This window comes from Pseudopodoces humilis, chromosome 7, assembly GCF_049639895.1.
Source record: "Pseudopodoces humilis isolate 2021_Gansu_Grassland_sample_001 chromosome 7, ASM4963989v1, whole genome shotgun sequence".
Taxonomy (NCBI): domain Eukaryota; kingdom Metazoa; phylum Chordata; class Aves; order Passeriformes; family Paridae; genus Pseudopodoces; species Pseudopodoces humilis.
In genome coordinates, this window is record NC_142206.1 from 10,896,350 (window position 1) to 10,919,422 (window position 23,073).

The 23,073-nt window shown below is 37.9% G+C and overlaps 1 protein-coding gene across 3 annotated transcripts in view; it reads left to right on the forward strand.

Annotated features, from left to right (window-relative positions):
• PRMT3 (protein arginine methyltransferase 3) overlaps window positions 1-23,073 on the forward strand; it is a 53,237-nt gene that overhangs the window by 25,653 nt on the left and 4,511 nt on the right. Inside the window, exons 11-14 of one of the 3 annotated variants that reach the window (XM_005531588.3) lie at window positions 4,109-4,296; window positions 6,308-6,394; window positions 17,392-17,439; window positions 17,634-17,721. In XM_005531588.3, coding sequence (XP_005531645.2) covers window positions 4,109-4,296; window positions 6,308-6,394; window positions 17,392-17,439; window positions 17,634-17,721 — 411 coding nt within the window. The remainder of the gene's footprint in view (window positions 1-4,108; window positions 4,297-6,307; window positions 6,395-17,391; window positions 17,440-17,633; window positions 17,722-23,073) is intronic. The other 2 variants (XM_014260256.2, XM_014260257.2) reach the window with 2 other exon arrangements.

A 23,073-nucleotide genomic window follows, 5' to 3' on the forward strand; every position in this document is an offset into this window, starting at 1 on the left:
TGGTGTTCAATTCTTTTAATAAATTTAGCTCTGGGGGGAAGCTAAATTAACTCAGAGACTTAGAATAAGCTATGCATGGATGAGAAAGTTGCCATTCTCTGTGAAAAATGTTTCCATTAGTAGGAGATTCAAGGCATTAATTTACTGTATGGGCAATAGAAGAACATTAGATGGATTACCAAGGTCTCAAGTTAATGGTGTTTTTAAGAATAGAGGGGGCTATTTATGCTTAAGTACAGACTAAATTTTTCCTCCCTAATTCTTCCCACACATGTGGGCTTTTGTTTTCCCCTCCTGAAATCCAAGTTTCTGCATAACTATGAACAAATTCTGTAACATGTGATACTATTTGAGTAAACTACTGTGGATTAGAGGAATAGTGGATAGGGTGTTTTCCTGAAGGAGGGAAGTTGTGTGGGGTGGACACAGTTTCAAACATATGAAATAACTAATGGAATTAACACTGTTTCAGTTCAGCATAATTATTCTGGTGGTAATATGCTCTTTATTTTTATGGCTTGAGGGTAGGGTTGTGACAAAACAAAAGGGTTTGCTTTGAAGTAGAGTTCTTTTACCCATTTAAGTAGCTTAGGTAGTGTCATCTTAAGCAGTGTTTAAATACCTGTAAATATTTATTCCCTATATGATGAGTTCTTTGCACAAGTTCTGCATGTGCTTAATTCCTTTGTCAGTATTATATTTCATACTGACCTTTTCAATCGTAGTCATCAGTCTGGGTTTTTTTTGCCCTTTTGTGCTAACCATGCACACAGTTTCACTACACTGACCTAATGATTGGATTAATGACTGTGTCACAGTGCTTGCTGCATGCTTCCCTCTGGTTGCAGTGAGCTTTTGTACACTACAGAGTGCAGCAGGAAAATGGGGTTTCTGCCGTTCACAAAGCTGAATATACAAGCAAGAGATGTCTTAGAATATTTAGTAACCACTTGAGCAATGTGACAGAGTAAGAGCTTTTTTGTTTTCAGTCATGCAGAATAGTCCAGCCACATCAAGAACAAAGGTGTGTGCTCTGTGTAGATATGTGCTAATTTTACACTGCAATACAATTAAATACAGTGACATTCCCTAAAATAATAAGGAATCATTTTATGTTTAGCTACTACTTCCAAAGCCACCTGAAAGGGACAGAAATTTCTGACCTCTGTTTAAACTGTATTGTTGGTAGGTTTGCTCTTGGTTTTTAAGTCCCGGAGATTCCTTTGAGAGATGGGGTATCCTGGTTCTGCAGTACACTCATCCTTAGGGGTCTAACAATAGTCTTGGGTCCTTCTTTGATTCTTGACAAAGCAAACAGTGTTGGTCAGTCACTGATGGGATTTTCAGTTCTGTCAACAATTTCATTAAGGTGCTTGCAGTTACTGCTCCTCTGCCAGCTTGTCCAGCAGCAGGTGAATGGCTGTGCCCTGGGTCCATGAGAAGGATGCTCAGCAGCACAGACTCTTCTGCAGTGCAGCTGAATTGCACATCCAAATCCAGATGAGCCAGACGTAAGAGTTCACTCTGAGGTGAAGCCTTACCAGAGAAACGTAGGAATCTGCTTAATTTTGTCTTAAGCCACTATGTACTATTGAGCCCAAAATCGTTATTACAGAGAATATTTGAAAGCTGAAAAAAGCAATAGCAGCAGCTGCAATTTGACCAGATCCTTCAGTGATTGAGCTGGGCATAGAACCCAAATTTCCAGATTTGTGTTCAGTCAGTCATATTGTCATTACTTCAGTTCAACCTATTGGCATGCTGGAGTGGCTTGTGCCAAAGCATAGAATAGCTTTATTTGGGATAATTTTTGCTGCCCAGGGCACATCTGTTTGTCCTTTGGAGCTGTTGCTGAAGTTTAGATTTTTGCACACACTTGAGTCCAGTTCACGTTGTCAAGGGATGACAAAGGTAAGGAAGGTGTCATTCAAAACATAATACATTGAAAACATAATGCTCCTTCACATCAGAACAGTGATGGTATTCACGTGGAGTTACTTCTGCACATTTGGATGATTGCTGTCTTCCCCTTCAGTGTCCTGAAGTTTGTGAGGCATTGCTGAAGGCTGAAGGATTTCCCATCATATTCTCCCTGCCACGTGAGCTGTTCTGGTGACGGATGGCTCGTGGGCACCGAGTCGAGAAGGACACAGATGGTCAAAGCAATGAATCTGGGAGAGCTCTGAGGAGTGTGTGCTTTCGTCCAATCAGCATTTTGCTCATTTCACCTGTGAGAAGGAATAATTACTGAATTATAGGCTTAATGGGGAAAAAAATGACAAGTCTGTCAGGGTTGCACAGGAAAATGTTACAGAAAGAACACAGGATTTCCAGGGAAATCAAGGGTAATGGGGAAATGGCAAATTTTATGCAGGTGCTTTTAAATATGTACAAAACTCCACAGTGTTCAGTTGATTTAGGCTGATATTCAGATAGCACTGCTTACATTTTCAGTCAAATCTCAGTATAGTGTATAGGACATGGGTGGGTCTGTAAATTAATGAATCGCTGTAGTCTTCTCCCTGAGCCCTGTTGGTGGAACACAAATTTCTTTTGGTGAAGTCTGAATAAATTGTCTACTTTTGCTGCTATTAATAGTAAAAATGCGGATTAAATTGGACCATTTTGTGTTTACATTTTCCCTTGTTCTTAAGCACATTGTATAATCAATCATGAGTTCCACTGCTGATTTAAGGATTTGCTGTGAGAGCAAAGATTTTATAAAAACCAATTATGATCCAGTTCAAATATTTTATGATTGATAGAGGGGATTAAATTTCTCTTTGATTTACAGAATGTCCCAGAAATTTGGGCTAGTCAGAGGAAGGAAGTTTACAAAGTAGTTGATCACATTTTGTTGTGGGTTTAAATTTCGTTTCCACTGGCACTACAATGCTCCTGTGTGTTCTGTAACCAGGGACTGCAAGTCTTTTCAAGAAAATACTGCTTTTCTGACCTACCCTGCTGTACCAGTGAGCTATTCATTTTGATAAACTAAAATTTCAAGCAGAACTGAAGACAAAATTGATTTTACAGTTCACCAGATTTTGGGGAGGAAGAGAGAAACGTGGCTTCAGTTGTATTAAAACTGCCCCTTTCATGTATTAATATAAAATAAAATTAAATAGGGTGTTTTAGTTGACATTTTGCTCTGAAATCAGGTCAAGAATTCAGTGTATATGGCTTTAGAGGCTGTAAAACTCTGAAGAACAAAACATGAGAATTTTTGTGAAAAGAAACCTAGCTAAATATAAATTGAACTTCTTTTACTATTTGTTAGGGCTATAGACAACTATGTACATAGCAGCTGTTCTTTGTGGGTTTTCCAGTCAGTTGAGATTGCCAAGAGATAGACTGACTTTGTTGGCAGCTGTTAAAAAGGCAAATTCCACTACTGTTTGTAAAAGCTGCAGTTACTTGTTCTGAAGATGTTCTTGGGAGAAGGAAAAGCAAGAATGTGAAAATAGTGTAAAATTATACCTTTATCCTGAAAGTGAGAGGGAGGGAATCCATGAAGTTGTCTTCTGTCTGTTGGGCCACTTCCTACTCTTCAGATGCAGACAGAAAAGTGGTTATTTCTAGTACCCAGAAATAATTTTTTAGGTTTTAAGGTAAGAATCAGCCAGACCTGATAGTAAACAGGAATAAAACTTTTGAGTAAGAATATATGGTCTTTTCTGAAAATAAGGTATTTTCACAGAGGTTTCTTACTATTGCAAAGCCCTCACCTGAATTTCTGTTTGGGTATCTGTCTACAGTTATGAAATTTATTTTATGTTAGTCTCTGTATAGAAGCCAGAGTAGGCTGTTCCAAATTATTTTCTTCAGACATCAAGTTTCCAATCATTTCCTGGTAGTGGGATTCAACTACAAAGATATTTTGTTATGAATAGGAAATAGTAGAGTAGTGTGTGAAAATTAAATTTTTGTGTCTATTTTTTTCTGTGGACAAATGGGACCCTAAAAAGTAAAGTATCAGAAAAGGTGTCTTGTCCGAGAGCTTGTTCTTTTTTTTTATTCTTTTGAGATGTTGTTCACTTTTAGACAAAAGAGAAAAAAAGTCATCTGTGTGTGTAAAATAAAATTGCACTACTCTGTGTTGTTACAGTTTATCCTGACCTGTGTACCATCAGTCTGGTAGCTGTTGGGGATATGAATAAACACGTGGACAAACTGCTTTTCTGGGAAGATGTGTATGGCTTTGACATGTCTTGTATGAAGAAAGCTGTCATTCCAGAAGCTGTTGTTGAGGTGCTGGATCCAAACACACTGATATCTACAGCCAGTGTTATTAAGGTACCATAGTACTTAATGCTTAGGAGCCAGGTGAAAAGTTTCCTTGGTTTATGGAGGAGGGGCAAAAATTCACATGGCACACACAATCTCTGGCATCTTCCAAGTCATAAAAGTGCTATAAGGTTCCTGCTGTTACGACTGGAAGGTTTGTATTAATTGCTTTTTTTACCAACTTGGAGCTTTTAGTAAGGTAATTTTCCCATATTTAGACTGTTCTGTTCTACTATTTCTTCTCCAAAGCCAGATATACTTTGGCAATGCTCTACTGGTGCATGCATATCCCCTTCTAATCCATGCTGTCATGAGCAGTCACCGGCCAAACTCAGATGTAGGAGCTTACAAAATTTTGCCATCATGCAGCATGTATCATAACTGTTGTGCTGAATGGATTTATACTCATTTGTTCTCTTTTAGTCAGCATGTTTTTTAAAATAACTTAAAATCAATGCATGTACTTGTTTGCTGGAGTTACAGTACAAAGTACTAAAATTAATGAGTTCAGGAACAGTGGCCTGGCCTTATAGGTAAATTGTTTTAATCAATAGCTATCCCACAGAACAAATGGATTATATTTTGTAGGGAAAGTTTAAAAGTGCTCCTATTCATCATTATGATTATTACAGAAGGTACTTTGGTTTGTTTGCTCACATCAGGTGGTACTTGTTCTGTATAGCTCATAATGTAACTTAACAGGAACAAAAACATTCCCTAAAGAAAGACAAGGCAGAGGAAAAATCAGAGAAGGCTTTGGGTTAAAGATCATCCAGTTCCAACTCCCTCCTGTGAACAAGAATGCTTTCCACTATCCCAGGTTGCTCAGACCTCTCTCCAATCCAGTCTTGAACAATTACAGGGGTGAGGCAGCCACAGCTTCCCTGGGCAACTTGCGCCAGGGCTTCACCACCCTACAGTAAAGAATCTCTTCCTAATATCAAATCTAAACCTGCTGTCTTTTAGTTTGAATCCATTCCCTCTTGCCACTCCATGCTCTTTAGAAAAGTCTCTCATCTTTCTTGTAGGCTCCCTTCAGGTTCAGGAAGGCCACAGTTAGGTCACTCCAAAGTCTTCTCTTTCCCAGGATGACCAGTCCCAATTCTCTCAGCCCTTCCTGACAGGGGAGGTGCTGCATCGCCATGGTGGCTTCCTCTGGGTTCATTCCAGCAGCTCCATGTCCCTGTTATGCTGAGGACCCCAGATCTGGATGCAGAAATTCTGCAGAGAAGAGGGAAGAAAAATGCAATGTACCAACAAAGGTTGGGGGCTTCCTGGCTGGAAAGCAGCATTGCACAGAGGAATTTGGGAATTCTGGTTGACACCAAACTGACCATGAGCCAGTAACACACACTCTTGTGGCAGAAGCAGCCAGCAGCTTCCTAGGCTGCATTAGGAAGAAGTTCTCCAGCAGCTCAAGAGAGATGGATCTTCTCTTGCACCTCAGGGAGCTGGCTTGTGGAGTGCCATATCCAATCTCAGGCTCAGTGCAGGAGTGAGATGACTGTCCTGGAGTGAGTCCAGTGAAGGTCTAGAAAGGGGATTCTCCAAAGGTCTCTTTCAATCTCAGTTATTGTGGAATGGATACAAAGCCAGTCTGGCAAATCAAAACCTCCCAGTTTTAACCCATACTAGTTTGATGCTGTAGTTTACCACATGACTACATGAAAAAGGTGTAAGACAGGTCAAGATGCCTGTGAAAGCTGCTTACTCTCAACAAGGGGCAGCTGCCATCAAGAAGCAACTTTCCTGAACAGAATGAGCTACTTTGTGTAGTTCCATACCACTGCCACTCAAAGTGCCTGTTTATTTCAGCATGTGAGGAAGAGGAGTTTCAGGTGTTTGTCACATGAGATTAGTTAGTTTTTTAGTCTCTTCCCCATTTTTTGGAAAGCTGAAATAGTATGGCCTTATAAAAGTTGTCTCATAATGAGAACAACTGAACAACCTTCATCTAAAGGGAGATATTAATTGACATTCCTCACTTTTACTGACAGAATTTTATTACTGATTTTGACAGCATATCAACTGTAATACTGCATCCACTCCAGACTTGGAATTCTCTTCAGATTTCATCCTGAGCATCACAGTGAGCACACAGTGTACGGTAAGACAACTTTAGTTTCCTCATACATGGTCGGTATCACATTGGACTAAGAGATAATCCATTAATTATCCTTCATTTATCATCAGTCCTTGCCTTGAAACATTCATTCCTGCAGTACAGAGGTGTCAAATGAGCTCTTTCTATAAAGAGAGATGGATGTAAAAGTCCAGGAATGGTGTTATGGGGTAATACAGGTAGGTGAGGAAATGGAAGGGTAAGGAATCTTAGCACTTGGATGTTTCTGTTTTGTTCCTTAGCCCACTTTCTGAAATACAGGAAAGTCTGGTGTTAGCTTGCCTAAGTAATAATGCATTGAGCTTTCAAACACTACATTATAAGCAAAGGCAGGATGGCCTAATTTTTACAGTAATGTCAGTAATTTGCTTTTATATTCAATACAAATTATAAGTGCTTTCTACCAATTTGTTAAAATACCTTCATTAAATTTGACAAAAGAGCATTACACTCTGAAAGCAGCAGTAAAAACTGAATTTTTTGCCCTCTGGAGTATTGTGGAGCTTCTGGGACTTTGGTGCTTAAGTCACATCACAAAATCAAGTGTAAAGGGGTATTTTTTACCTTACTTCTAATATATTGAAATTAATTCTGCTGCAGCTGGTTTATTGGGTTTTTGCACATGTATACAAAGCAGAACTGCAGGCTTCCTCTGACATGGACAGAAAGAATATGTTTCTGTATGATATATACTGCTTAGGCTGATGACAAAATCTTGGATGCCTGCATCAGGCAATGTAATTCTTGATTTGGATGTTAGTTCATGCTGCTGTATTTGCCAACATTTTTGCAGAGTAACAGTCTGCATAAGTGTTTGTTGGTGTCAAAAAGTGAAATTTTCCCGTGTACATAGTTTAAATCACTATAATTTTTAATTAGTAGGTGCGTACAAATACTTCATATTTATTTGCCAGTTATCACCAAATTAGGTAAATACACAGTAACATTTTCAGGTTTTCTTAAATGGAAACCTTTATATTTTACTGTGCATAAAAATGAAACCCCTCCTGTTTCAAGGTATCATAGGATAATTGTAGTTGCCTCAGGGCAGGGTCAGGTTTGATTTGAGATCAAGCTTCACTGCAGCCCTGGTTTAATTTTCTTAATATGGCCACATTTGAATAACTGATTAAACAGAAATCGTTACAAAATGTCGGTCATCTGTCTGATGCTTGGGTAAAGCAAAATAGCTTATTTTATAAACATTGTTTTCCCCAGCACTAGGCTCTTACAAAAACTTCATTTCCGTTCTATAATTCTGTGGCATCATTGGCATATAAATCAAAATGTATACCTGCATTTTATGACTTCCAAGAAGGGGGGGGGGGATGTGGGAGAAAAACAGTGTTTCTGAAATTTTGCAGTGAATGCAGGTTCTAAAAAAATATCAGAATTCTGTAAAGTGTTTTGCAGTTCATCATTTAGGTTTATCGACACTTGAGTGAAATTTCCACAGTTTCTATGATGGATTGTAGAAGTTTAGTTGAGGGTTGACAGTTCATCCATCATATCAGGCTGCCTAACCTTGCAGTAAATGAACAATAAAAGTCCATTATTTATGTTGAAATTTTTGAGGAGATGCTTTAAGATTGCAATTTGTTCTTTGAAAATAATATTTGATGTTTTTCTTGTTTGCATATATTTTGTTGTTCTACTGGCATTTCATTTTCTGCATAAAAGGAGAAAGTTGCCTACATTTCCCAAAATTCTAGGGTTTTGTACTTGGGTCTTGGGATTTTTCAGGGGGTGTTTAAAAGATGAACATTTTAAAATATCTTTGCTTTATTGACAAGAAAAATTCCATGAAAATAGCAGTGGGGAAATCCATGCTTGTATTTCATTTCAAAGCAACTTTTCCTCAGCCATGGAAGTGTGAAAGCAGATTAGGTTGTCTTATTCCTGGTGTTGCCATCAACACTGCTGATAGCAGAGCGGTGTTACCATCAGAACTAGGACTGCTTCTGTTGAATAATCTGTCCTTAGAAACCAGGCAACAAATGTTGGGGCACATAGTTCTGTTATTTGTTCTGAGGATCCTCTTGCAGACCAGCTCCTGGTTTGCAGTGTCCCTGGCTGTGGGGGGTGGGTTTCTGTGCTCCCTCCCAGGGCACTGTGTGAGGCAGTGTGAGGCAGATATTCCTACACTGAAGTGCGTCAGCAGATTGGAATGCACAGCTGCTTTTGCTGAACTTCATTTTGCAGAGGCTTTGCACTGATGGGAAGTAATTTAGCAAGTCGAGGGAAGTCCTGTGTGCTCTTCTGGTTGGAGTGTGCAACATAATGTCAAGTGGTTAAAGAGCAGCTGGCGTCTCTAGAAGTAACAGACTTATAAGGGTCTGCTGCTTCCTCCCATCAGCCTGTTTGCTTGTCTGTGCTAACAGGACAGGATAATGGAAAAGTTGAAGGAGTCAGAACCAAAATTGCAGTTTTTTACTAACTCATTACTACATTTGCTCTGGTCATGGTTTGGAACACCCCCAGGATCCCTCAGGCAGGAGAGGCCACACTTCATGATTCTGTGGCAAAATCATAGAATACTTTGACTTGGAAGGGATCCTAAAGATCACCTAGTTCCAACCCCCTGCCATGCCCAAGGATCCCACGCCTTTAATCAGGTCACTCGAAGCACCACCCAGCCTGGCCTTGAACACTTGCAGGGATGGAGCATCCACAGCTTCTCCGGGGCACATGTGCCAGGGCCTCACTTTTCTTCACAGTAAGAATTTCTCCTTATACCTAATCTAAATCTCTCCTCTTTTAGTTTAAAAACATTCCCCTTTGTCCTATCACTATCTGCCTATACAAAATAATGTTAAATTCCTCTAAAATCTGTCCTTAGTTTTTCCTCAGCTGATTGTTTTCTGGGTTTGGATGAATGCACTAAAGGCATGAATACTCAGCCATCATGGTGAGCTTGTGTGAAATAGAAAAGCTGTGCATTTCAGAAAACTAAGAGCATAGCATTGGCACATCTGATTTGTTTGTCCTTCCACCTATTTGAAATTACTCTTATACTTCTATGTGACCAAAAAGCCCCCTAGCAGAGTATTAAGTCGTGTACATAAGAGATGAGCCTCATGTCTTACTGTAGGTGCATATTGAGTGTGTTGCAGATGCTCTTATAATACATAGAGCCATAGCCTTAAAAAATTACTAAGGCTTTAAATAGATTTTTTCTTCTAGATCTTCAAAACATTAAATAAGTCTGCCAAAAAAAAAATTATAATACACATAAGAGATACAAAGTGATTGAAAAAATAAAAATTTTAAATATGTCCTTTTATGTGCTGGTTAGTCTTAGAAGTCCTGAGAACAGGGTGGGATAGTTAAGGCTTTTTTCTGAGAATATATTCCTTCTGTTAATTTTTCCTTCATTCCTCACATGCTTTGCCACAAAGAAGCATTTCCTAGCATTAGATTTATATAGCATTATTTTAGCTTTCAAAGATTGAAGATTTTCAAATCGTGAAACAGTTGCATGGAATCATTACATGAAATTGTTCCAAAGCGCTTTTATTGCAAGTTGGCTTGATTTTGGTCCTACAAAGATAACAGCAAAAAATAAAATTAATTAGCCTGCAGAAGTGCATTTTCCTAATAAAGAGCTAGGGTTTGTCACTGCTGATTTTAATGAGACATCTGGCTAATATCAGTTAGTAGATGCTGCTAGAAAAATACTCTGTTAATTGTATTCTAAGTTGATCACTGTGTGAGCTTTTGAGATAAAATATAATGGTAATTACCCTCGGTATAGAAATCAATTGACAAACTTTCTCTTTTGTTTGCAAGCATTTCCCCTGTGAGTCCATCAAGGTTGATCTTTCCTAGCTGAATAACAATATCCCCTAAGAGGAAAATGGTATCTCTTCATTGCTCCCAGGAGATCTTGTCAAAAAGCGGGGGATGTGTATAAAAAGTGGGAGGGAGAAAGGGGGTGAAAGAAGGATAATGAACTAATTAGAGGACATGATGTATTGAAACCTTCAGGAGAAAAAAGGAAGTTCAGTTGACTAGAGAAAATTCTTTGCTTCTTAAAATTTTCTTAAATGTTAGGCAGTTTCATTGCTTAATGTCTAGTCTTCCACTTGGGAGCCAGCAAGAAGTATTACCATATGAATATTTGTTTCCAACCTTAGCTGGGAAACTACATTTTTTAAGCTGGAAGTTGGAAATCCGGTTTGGGTACCACAGTTAAACCCATCTTGAATGCCTGATTTCTGAGTAAAGGAAGTACTGCTCTACCATGTTACAAAGCAGGTTTTGTCTTTCTCAACTGTTTACTTATCTGTAGCTTCCTCTGCAGAGATGTCCAGATTATTAATCTTTAAAACACAAAATTGCTGGGTTTTAATTGCCAGGGGTTTCTCTTCCCTGTGATAAAAACGCAGCATCTCTGTTGCATGGATGACAAACATGCCATCTCCATGCTTGGATAAACTCCATCAAAAGCGCATTATCTCCCACTTCTGTGGCCAGCTGTCTAATTGTATTTGTTGTAGCCACTCACTGTTGGAACATGATACTGGTGAAAAGCAAGAATGATAAATTACTCACTGTAGGTAATAGTGATGATTATAATTTTTAATTTCCTTGTTCCTAAGTGAATTGGTAAGACTGCCTTTGAGTTCTCATAAGAAAATGGGCAGTCTCATTGGTTTTGTCCTGTTAAAATGCTGCATGTACAGGCAGGCATTTTCTTTAGGAAAAAAGCCTTTTAGATATATTTGAATTATAATTTAGACTTTTCTTTGCATTTCAGCTAAAGGCTCTGAGTGGAAGAGTGCAAATAATCTGTACTAATATTTATTGTATGTTAAGGCTTTTTATGGTTTTATTATATTTGGTACGTGTTACATAAATAAATGGGGAGGAAAATAGTCTTGAAATCATTTAGCTGGGAGCAAAGAAAAGCAGTTTGAAGACAGGTGAATCTTACTGGCAGGACCTGCTTTATTTATGGGTTTTTCATATATTTGCATGGACAGCTTAGAAACCCTCAGTAATGGATGAAGATCTTAAGCTTCATGAACTCTTCATCAAAATACAGGGTTGAAAAAATTGGGTAGGAGTTTGTGGCTGCTATTTTAAGTTCAGGAATATTTTATTCTTACTTGAGTGAACTCTTTGTTGACCTTTGTAGGATGTTGCTCTGCAGTCTCAGTAATGTGTATCTATTAATGTATATCTAATCCTTAATATTACCTTCATTCCTTATTTGGCCACCTTAGTTCCCTGGGTAAATAGATTGGCTTTGTTTTGGGGTTGGAATCTTTTGTCCTCATAGCTTGGCTTTTCTCCTGGAAAGTTATTTGAGAACAAGAAGAATAATATTTTGGTAATGTTTCTAATATTTACTGTCCTCTGAGGCTCGAGCATGTGTCAGGCTGGAATTGTAGTTATTTATTGCCAGTTTAGAAGTCATTATGTTTGTTTTACTCTTCCATGGTGTTCAGGAGACTGGCACTTGAAAGATTTTTCCAGAGAAGGTTTACATTCTTACTGATTAGTTGTAGGTGAAGTTGTAAATGATCTGTCAAAAGTGTAGCAAAAAGATGAGAGAAATTGCAGTAGGAAAAATAACAGCTATCATGCTAAAAAAAAAAAAAAAAAAAGAAGAAAAAGAATCTAAGGCAGTAAGGCAGTAGTTGTAAAACATCATTTAGAATTTATGGAGAAATTATTTGCTTGTTCCTTTTCTTTAGTTTGACTTCTTGTAAAAAAGATGTCACCTTTAATGAAAATCTGGCCGGCACTGTTTCATTTTAATATGCATGTGTCTGCTTCTAGTATGCCACTTGTGATTTCTTTTCTTCTATTTTGCTGCATATGTTAAATTACAGAACAAGAGGGGAGGACCAGATCTTCCTTCAAATTGTAAACATTGGAAGTCTCTTTCTTTGTAGTATTGCATATTTAATATATGCTTGTGATTATTGTAGCTACTGCCATTTGGGATAGTGTTCAAAAGTGAAATGAAAGGAAAATACTTTGAACTTCACTTTTACAGAAGTATTTCTCTGAAATGCAGTTAAACATAAGATACATAATTGTGCATTTCAACATGAAACACCAAAAGAAAAGAAAAAAAGAAGAAAAAAGGGAAAATATAAATTCCTTAAAAGAAGTTAGTAAACAAACCCACAATATTATAGCTAGTTTTTTATTATCAAGTATTTAAACTTTGATTTGTGTCAGTGTTTAGATTTGTGAGATCTTGTTTTTAAATACACAGCACTAGTGATTGTAGATAAAATTGAAGAAAGCATCATCTGTGTGTACTTCTACCTTTTTTTTTTCCTTTTCCATACAATACATCGGGGAGTGGGCTACCAGATAATTTCTGAAGTGGTGCAGTGCTTACACTAATATGGCTTGAGAGTGGTGGTGGTGGTTGTTTTGGTTTAGGGGTTTTTGGAGTGTGTTGAAACAGACCTATGTGATGCTGTCAGATTTTAATTTTGCAGAGCTCTTTCAAGGAAGACTGAACCATTGGCTCAGTTGGTCAGAACATGGTGCTACAAATACCAAGGTTGAAGGATCAATCCTGTATGGGCCATGAACTTAATGATCCTTGTGCGTCCCTTGCAACCCAGAATACCCTGTTACTCCCTCTGCTTTATGTAAAAGCAGAAATTCTAATCATTTGTATCAAGCTTTTTGCAAAACACTGAGAGGATGAATAATTAGAACTATGTTGTGCCTTTGTATCCTTCAGTACTTTTCCAGAGGTATATATAGAATTCTTTAGATTGGAAAAGACCTTTAAGATCATTGAGTCCAACCTCTAAGTCCGGTTCTAAGTCCAGCACTAAACCATGTCCCCAGGTGCCACTTCACATGACTTAAATCGCTCCAGGGATGGTGATTCCACCACTTCCCTGGACAGTCTGTTCCAATACCTGACAGCCCTTTTGGTGAAGAGATTTTTCCTAAGATGCTATCTAAACTCCCTTGGTGCCACTTGAGGCCATTTTCTCAAGGCCTTTTTTCAGGGAGCTGTAGAGAGTGAGAATGTCCTCTCTGAGACTCCTTTTTTCCAGACTAAACACCTAGAGCCCTCTCAACTCCTCCCCATCAGATTTGTGCTCCAGACCCTGCCCCAGCTCCATCCCTTTCTGTGAAGGCTCTCTTGAAGCCTCTTCTGAAGCCTTTCCAGTACCTCAGAGTCTTTCTTGTGTCATCCTACAGAATCACCTGGCAGGTTTTAGGATGACTGGGTGTACTGTTTTTAAGGAGTTTGTAAGTGTCTGTGTAGCTGGCTTGAGATCCCTTTGGCCGGAGGGAGACAAAATATGACAAAACAGCTCAAAAGCAGGAAGATCTCAGAACACTGACAGTATAATTAAAATTTTAAGCATAGCATTGTATTTGAATGAGCACGTATGAATGTACATGAACTATGGAGGACCATACATAACAATCCGTTTCTTGAGAACAGATGGTGAATTTAATACCTCCTATAGGGTGTCTGCTCAGAAATAAAACTAAACTTACTTCATGAAAACAATGTCTAATTTGCATAAATTGAGTTTCAAAGTGATGTTTCTGGGAGGGCAACACATGCAGTCTATCACATGAAATCTTCCATGTGAAATCAGGGAGAGGAAAAGAATGCAGTTAATGTAGGCTGGAGCTTTATGATAGAATTGAGATAGATATTATTCCCTGGATATATGCAAATAACTGTTTGTGTTGAGCAGCAGGTTTAAACGTTTTCAGTTTCTTATTTTAAAAGGGAAGGCCACAGGCTATGTGCATCAAAGTGGATATATTTATTCAGTGCTTTTTTGCTTTCTGTATTTCCTCATCTGTAATTGGCTTGTAGAATAGCTGTCATAGGGAATATTAGACAAATTTTGCAGGTGATCAGTAACTACTGGGTTTGGCATTAGGCTTCTTATTTTCCCAAAGGTTTAAAATTTGAGAGATAGAGAGTAAAAACACTGTTGGTAAAAACAAATTACATAGTTGTAACTAATTTCAGAAAGAAAATCATCAAACCAAGTGCGTGTGTGGTGGGTTCTTTTAGTTGGCTCAAAAACATTTTGAAAATTATTAATGAAACATACTCATTAGATTTCTCAATTGCAATATGTTTAACATATAGTTTTCAAAATGTCATTCAAGCTCTCCCTTCAATGTATTTAACTTAAAAAATACAGTTTCTGTTCCACTAAACAAGGCTGGGGTTGTCTCTTGACACAACTCACCAAAGTGTGTGTTTCAGTTTTGGGGTGCCTCCACTGCCCAGTTTTAACTGACAGAATTTTGGGGAATGCCCAGAGCTGTTCACAGGCACTTGAGCAATAATATTTTTCTATTTTTGGTTTCTTTTGGCTCAACGATTATTTCAGTGTTCAATATTGAAGGACATCTATCCATCTTAGAACATAACAAGAAGAAATTAATGGACCAATGTAGAGCTGTTGTTCTCTGTAATCCCTGGAGCTCTGACTAAGGCAATCTTTGTGATGTGTAATAATTATTATTACTACTCTGGATTAGCTATTCAAAGTCAGTGTTTCAGGTTGTTTCAGATAGGGAAACCACTGATACTGTAAAGAATAAAATAATTATTTATCTAGTCATTTACAAAAGGTACAAATCCTGTTTTCCTTAACACAGGGGAGGCAGCAGGGAGCACTTTCTTCTAATTAACTTTTGTAATTGAGTTTCTTTTCAACCTGAACTTCACCCCAAAAAATAGATCCCTGGAGCCTTTTCTCAGGGTAGCATGGAGGATGTTTCTGTCACCTCTTTTTACCAAGTGTATGAATACTTGCATCCACCTTAGCTATGGTCTGTCTGCCTGGAGCTTTTGGTTTTTTGATCCAAGATGTAGCTCGATTGTCTCATTTTGTCTGGAAGCTAGATTTTTTTTTTCTCCTTGATGTATTTTTGATGTCACAACCTTGTTTTCCTGCAGTAATCGTGTCCTAAGTCTTTTTTATAAGTATACCAGCAGTATTGAGCTGATGATTGAAAAATATTTTATATGACTTGATAGATCTCTGACTAATGTCCAGAAAAGATTGTGCATCAATAAAAGTAGTCTGATGGGTCAATAGAACTTTGTCAAAACCTTCTCAGTCTTTACTCAAAAGGCATATTAGAGACAAGGCTTTAATTCACCTGGGAATGAGATTCTCAGATTGAGTGATAGGACTTTACTAAAGGGCTTGAAGAGTCACTGTTTCCACTGTCTGATGCTCATTTGTCATGAAGGGCTCTCAGTGTCTCCATAGTTTTTGTATTTTAACTCTTTAGCCACGTTGAAATTTGGAACTCGCCAGGCTTGTCTGGAGTGCCCTTTGTTGAAAAGCAGGTGCTTTAGCATAGTTTTACTGTTTTTAACACATTGTATTCTGGAAATTTTGGATTTAGACTAGAGAGGAAAAATACCAGAATGACTTATTCATATTATGTATTTCATAATGATAAAACCCTATACCCTGATTTTGTAAGCATGTTTTACTTTTTTTTCTGTCACTATCTTGTGTGAATCTGTATGAAGGGTGTGCTACAGAAATTGTCCTTTCAGCTTTCCAGAACAACCAGTTTTCTGGTACTGGACTAGGAGAAAAACCTTGGTGCAGTAAGAGAGAGGTGACAATAGGTTGTTCGCCGTGAGTTTTGTTTTCCTGGAACAAACTTGCCATCATTGCATTGGTACATGCTTTGTTTGAATGCACTGCAGCAGATGTGGGGAGTCCCTTCCTCCCATGGCAGGGATGGCGATCCCCAGCTGAGTAACTTCAGCTCACTGTGGTTACTCAAAAGCTCTTATTTGAGTGATTTCTTCAGGCTGGTGTGATAGAAAGCACAACTGCCTTGGCACCAGGGTCTGATGTGCTTTAGCCTTTTCATAGGACAGAGGAAGCAAATAAACATGAGCATGGACAGGATTTCACAGGTGAAACTGAAGTAGATGTTTTCTTAGCATCTTCCAGTTGTTTATTTGGGTTTCTGGGACTCACAAACCATTTTTTGTCAAAAAAACAGTCCATTAGCATTAAAAGACTGAGTGACTAATAGTGTCAATATGCTGTTTTGTGTGTGAACATTTTATATGTATTAGTATTAGAAAGAAATTCTTCCCTGTGAGGGTGGTGTGGAACTGGCATGGGTTGCCCAGAGAAGTTGTGGCTGCTCCATCCCTGGAAGTTTTCAAGGTGAGGTTAAATGGGGTTGGGGCAACCTGGCTTGGTGGAAGTTGTCCCTGCCCATGGCATAGGGGTTGGAACAAGATGATCTTTTAGGCTCCTTCCAACCCAAACTAATCTGATTTCTCTTCCTATTCAAACTGGAAGAAAAGTCCCACTAATGAATTAGGCACTGAAGAGAGGAACTCTTGACATTAGGAGTGGGATGGCAGGAGGGACAGAGATGTAATCATATGAAGAGTTACAATTAGAAACTGTTAGCTGCTGGAGGGGCCAGCAGGAAGCCTTTGTGAATGTTTTTCCTTACCTGTGTGTGTAGTAGAGGAAGAAAAGGATTCCCTGCCTAGTTGTGTTGTGTGAAGCTTCTGTGGAAATTCCTGTTTAGCCACACAGTGAGTGAACAAATCATGCAGAATCCCTCATACTTGATGCGTGTTTACTGAGGATCATGGACAGGACAAGTTTTATGCTTGTGGGTTTGCACATCTGAAAGGTTGTTTTCTCAGGTATTATTCTAATTGCAGTTAAAGGGTGTGAGTTGTTTTGGAAACTCAAACTAAAAACTGATGAGTAATAAAATGCAGTTAAGTTACAGTGGGCTGAATATTCTCAAGTAGAGCAAAGGTATAATGGCAGCTTTCTTTTTTTCCCCCCTCGGGTTTCTAGCATACTTGAAAGCATAAATACAAGCTTGTTCCTCTTAGTAAGCACTTGGAAAGGAGTAGAAATTCCAGTAAATGCATATATGAATCACAGAATTTTTCTTGAGTGTCACTGTTATTCCTTTATCGTATTTACACTTTCACCTCTTTTTTATAGGCAATTGCTGGTTACTTTGATGTATTTTTTGAAAACTGCCACAACAAGGTGGGTGTTTGGGGTTTTGCATTTTAAAAATGTCTTTGAGAGATGAGGATTTTATTTTGCTCTCAGGGTGTTTGGCACTGAATCTGTTTTGCTGTAGCAAAGACTTCATATACATTTGTGTTTGGTAATTGATTGATGTGGTGTGATATGAAAAGGGTTGTTTTTAATCAAACTCTTGAACTCTCCAATTGCAGGTCTTGTTTTCAACTGGTCCCCAGTGTACCAAAACACACTGGAAACAGACGATTTTTCTCCTGGAGAAGCCAATTCCTGTAGAAGCAGGTACATTTAAATTCAGTTGGTGTGCAACAATGGTTGTGTTACAATGCTGTTACCATTAAATCTAGATATAAAATACTTCAAAAATGACATAAGTATCAAAAAGAACTAGTAAATAAATCTTTCAGCTGCTGTTGAAGGAATTTTTTTGTCTCATCAAAGCAAGGAAGTATCTGTGTACAAAATTCTTGTAGTATCTTGTACAAAATTTAAAATTACACATGAAAGTATGCATAAGTACCTTGTAAGTGGGTATATGTGTTATACTTGTATAGTTCCATACTGGAATTTTGGTGAAAAAAGTTATGTATCAAAGCATTTCTGTTGCACAAAAATGTAAGTCCAGAGCACTACCATTGTCATTCTCTTAATCATTAATTAATTTTTTTTGACATTGCTAATATTCTGAAGTTTCAAATTTGTCAAGTAATTGCACAGGATTCCTTGTAGCCCTCCTGAGCTGTCCTGTAGTTAAATGGATCATGAATATATGCATAGGTTGTATCTGCCAGGGTGGGGTTACTCTGTAAAATCAAAACAGTTTCAAAGAACTCATAGACATGAACTTGAGTCATTGAAGTATTTAATAGGTTGGTTTGATACACTGTAAATTTTTATAAAATAGTTAAGTACTGTAATAAGTTTCACCTTGAATTTGAAGCAAGTAAAAAAGTTTTTGTTGTCATCAGGGATAAGCAAAACTCAAATGATAAACTGTTGTGGTGAAGTTTTGAAGACTATAAAGTGATGCTTGTTAGTGGCTTAATTAGTTCTATTCGTGAAGTCTTGAAAGCACATTTCATACAAGTAGTCAAATATTCCTTGTTTTGTAGACACAGATATATCTATGACCCTCATAGAATGGTCATGCAAGAGGATGGACATGCAACAGGTCAAGAATTATGAATCTTAACCTCTTACTCATGTAGAACTTCCTTTCAGACTCTCACAGTCTTTTTATAATCCAAGGAAATGAAGTAGTTACATTTTTATGCTGTTGTTTTATTTATGTCCATTTGGCCACTAGATACTTATTCACCACTGTTGATCTCTCACCCAGTGATAGTCTTTGAGGGCCCTTTTTCTTTACAGACTAGCAGGACCAAAGAGCCTCAGAATGGGGCTCATTTCTGCTGGTCAGTTAATAAACTCATGGTAATATGTGGCCCAGACCTGAACAGTTTGTAAATAGATCAGACAAATTTGGGGAAAAGCATAGAAAAAGTTGTGTGGATGCTTCTGAACTCAATTGAACAGCTTTTACAGTTGCCTTTTCCAGCTACCGGACATGATATCTTTTTACTAGGAGCTTCTTTCCTAGAGACACTGAGGTTTGTGATATCTGACAAATAATTTCTCTCTTTCATGCTTTAACTTTATATTCTTAAAACAATTTTTATTTGTACTTTCTTAGGTCCTGTCACTTTTTGCAATGCATTTATACTTGGCTTGTATTCTCTTCAGATTGTCTTTCTAGACAAAGCTGTCTAAGATCTCTTTGCTGCTACTCATTAAATCTCAATGTCATAGGGTGAATTTTTTTAAAGTGCAATGACATTTGTTAAAATATGCACATTATTTCATATTACAGAGGTCATTTGACATTTTTCAACTGTGTGAAATTACTGGAAGATGTGCCCCAGCCTAGAGTTCTGGTCGAGGTGTGGTGACTTTCTGAAGGCTGCAGAAGTAATGTACTCTGAAGCAGTGACCACAACCAACTTAACCTTCAAGATCACTTGTGCTGTAACACCTTCTTTTCTTTTTATTAGCTTGTATTTCTTAACATTATTCCCATAACAAATCTTGTTTCTCTTTCTTTCTGCCTGTCTCCTTCTCTTTGTAACTATTTGAGTTGCCCTTTCCCATCCTTTTGCCCATTCTGTCTGGTTTTATATCTTACATGAAATTACCACTTAAATCTAGGATTTTCTGCTTTTGCTTCTAGTGTTAGAGAAGATTCTGAGAGAAACTCGTGATATAATTTCCATTTCTTTTTTAATCCCAGTCTTAATTTTTGTGGGATATCTGTTGCTTATTGATGACATAAGACCATCAAGCAGAAGGTGCTTCCTGATACTTATGTAGGAATGTGTGTTAATTTATGTAATTTTTCTGGAAAAACCATTCCTTCTGACTGATCCTTCTCCTTCATTGTTCCAAAAATCTTTTTCCTCATGACATGTTGTTATAAGTACGGATTTCCCTATCTTCCTTATTTATATTCTTTCCTTTGTCTAGTGACTTGAATATTCATCTTGATAATTTGTGGTTAGCCAAATTTTTTTGGTTCTTCAGTCTTTTGATTTTTCTCGACTAAACCAACTGTTTAAACTCATTTTTTAGTCTATTTCAACTTGCACTTCCAGCTGTTTCTCGTCACACTTGTTAGTGAGTTAGTACTGCTTGTTACCACTTTTCATTCAGCCTGGCATGTTGAACTGAGCTCCATTCCGAGTGCACTGAGCTTGTAGGGAAACCTTGTCTTCAAGAGGGCTTTCCTCAATGCAAAGTAACTGGAGGCAAAAATAAGTGTATTAGATTCAATGCATTGGCATCATTTGAAGCCATTACATCCATCCCTGTGTACCGGTATTCATCAGCCCTCTGTATAAATGCTTAGATTCAGAAATACATTATGGCAGTGGGAGAAACAGCAAAGAAGATGCACTTTTGACTAAATCTATTCATAGAATGATTAAGGTTGGAAAAGGCCTTTAGGATCATTGAGTCAAGCCATTAACCCAGCACTTCCAAGGGCACCACTAAATCATGTCACTGGGTGACACAACTACAGTTCCCTAGACAGCCTCTTACAGTATTTTTCAACCCTTTCCATGAAGAGATTTTTTCTAATGTCTAAACCTCCCCTGGTGCAACTTGAGGTCGTTTCTTCTTGTCCTGTTGCTCATTACCTGGGAGAAGACTAACTCCCATCTGGCTACAAGCTCCTTCCAGGGAGTTGTAGAAAGCCAGGAGGCTGTAGAGAACCCTGAGCCTTCTTTTCTTCAGGTTGAGCCCCCCCAGCTCCCTCAGACCTCGTGCTCCAGAGCCTGCCAATCAAATCCATCCATCTCAATTCCCTTGTCTGGACACAGTCCAGCACCTCAAAGTCTTTCTTACAGTGCGGGACCCAAAACTGACCCCAGGATTCAAAGTAGGGCCTCACCAGTGCCCAAAACAGGGGGATGGTCACTGCCTTGGTCCTCTGGCCACACTACTACAGATCCAAGCCAGAATGCCATTGCTTAAGATAAACTTTTCTTTTTTTCTAGTAAATATTGGGAAATAAACAAGAATAATGTAATTTGAGTCTTACAACAATCTGACCAGTGTTACTTTGATGGCATTTGCTTGTATCTTTTTAATAGGTTGTGAAAGAAGAATTTGCTAGAGGAAGACACATTTATAATGTTTTCTTGTTTTGAAAGAATCTTTCAGAAAGGGCAGTGGCTGTTTTTCCCCAGTGAAGAAAAATGGTTCCTTCAGATTTTTAGTTCTGAGTAAAATAGTGAGGCTGACTAAAAGTACCTTATCAGATGCTTTATAGCTTTTGGGGCCATGCCTGGAGTGGTTATAAAGCACTGACTGTATTTGGTTTTGCTCTGTAAAAAAGATTGAGCTTATAGATACCCAAACCTGCTGGGTATTTAACTGGAAAATGCTCCTTTATTGCCATAGCAAAATTGTTTTGTTCTGCAGTGTGGACTAGCTAATTTTCTCAGCTGTTTGATGCCAGGGTATTTGTTGTAAAAATAGATCAATTTTCTCATCCATAAAAAGGACTGAATGTTTTGATCTATTCTAATGATAGCAGAATCAAGAAGTTGTGAGCCAAAGGATGGGTCTTGGAGCTCATCCTGCCTCCTTTGCTGGTCCTGCTGCAGCCTGCACTCCATGTTTGTACATTTCTGGGATGAAGTGGGAGAGTTTAATACTGGGTCTGAAGGTCTGGACAGTGTGGCAATAAAATTTGCACCTTATTAATACTGATTATTTACTGCTGAGTTTCAGCTTGATACCTATGGTAGATAGCTTTATATATAATGGATATATGTAAATGGCCATATTTAATGGCTAATTTCTGTTCATTTCATTTAGATTTAATGTGTGAGTGGGGGATAGCCTCTTAGTACTCATGTGCTCTGAAAAGTCAGATTTTTCCTCATGGACTGTGACAAGAGACTTGAAACTGATTTTCAGTCAAGTAAAGCAAAATAGCATCAGCATGTTGGATATGCTTCAACTGTTTAGTAAGCAATTAAAATTAAAGAAACTGGAGAAAGAAGCTGTATATCCTGGGTTTCCTCAGACAAAACAGTGATGTATTTTAGACTCCCTACAGAGTACGAACACTCTCTTAGAGCCCTTTTAATAGCTTGAAATGTCTTTATTTTGAAGATTGAAATTGAGATGCCAAAACAGTATTGTTTTCTCCCTAATGGTCCAGAAATGAGTCTCCTCCTTTTGTTGTTTGTTGAAATATTCCTGCTAAGCACACAAAAATTCTCATTTGGTTGTCTCAAGAATTCACTAAATAAATCAAATGCTTACAAAAATTATTTTAAAGGGCCCACAGAATCTTTTCACTAACAATGCATTAAGTTAAAACCCAGCTCTGTATGCAGGAAAATTCTATTAGCAATAAAACAGCCTATTGTCAGCATTGTGTGCTCTTGATATTGCCTTCCAGTGAAAATAAAACCTTGATTTGTTTTTCTATGGTGTTAAAGGGGTTAGCACAGCAAAGCTGGAGCAGAACTCACATGACTAAGCTCCTGTAAAATCCTTGATTATCTTTAGCTTCCCAGTCTCTGTAATTGGAAAGCTGTTTGTAAATTTACAAACTGAAAGAATGTTGATTTGTCTACTTAGCACTATTAAAAGTAGGAAAACAACACTAGCACGATTAATCTGTGTGAATGTTTTCATCCTATACTGAAATACTTCAACATTGTGTGTCCCAGTTGGATAATTTGGTTCCTGATTAAGATCTTGGTGTCTGTTTTGCCTGTCTACAGCTGCAACATGGTGTCTATAGAAATTTGTCTCTTGCTTATTTACAAGTGGCACCTCCAAAAATTTTGCTGGCTTTTAAAATTTAGTAAATGTTAAGACCTGAATTTTGAGGTCACACTAAGTCTGGCAAGTCTTATGGTTTATTTATCAAAATCTCCATTTTAAAATGATCCTTCTGACTTTTCAGAAACATTTTTAGATGTATGTTTCATGCCACTAAATTAAATAAAGAATATCTTCTCATGGCTGTTCTGTCTCATTGAAAGATAATAGAAATCCCATATTTAGGCAGGAAAATTTGGATGGACTTATGACACAGATGTGCCATTCTGGGTG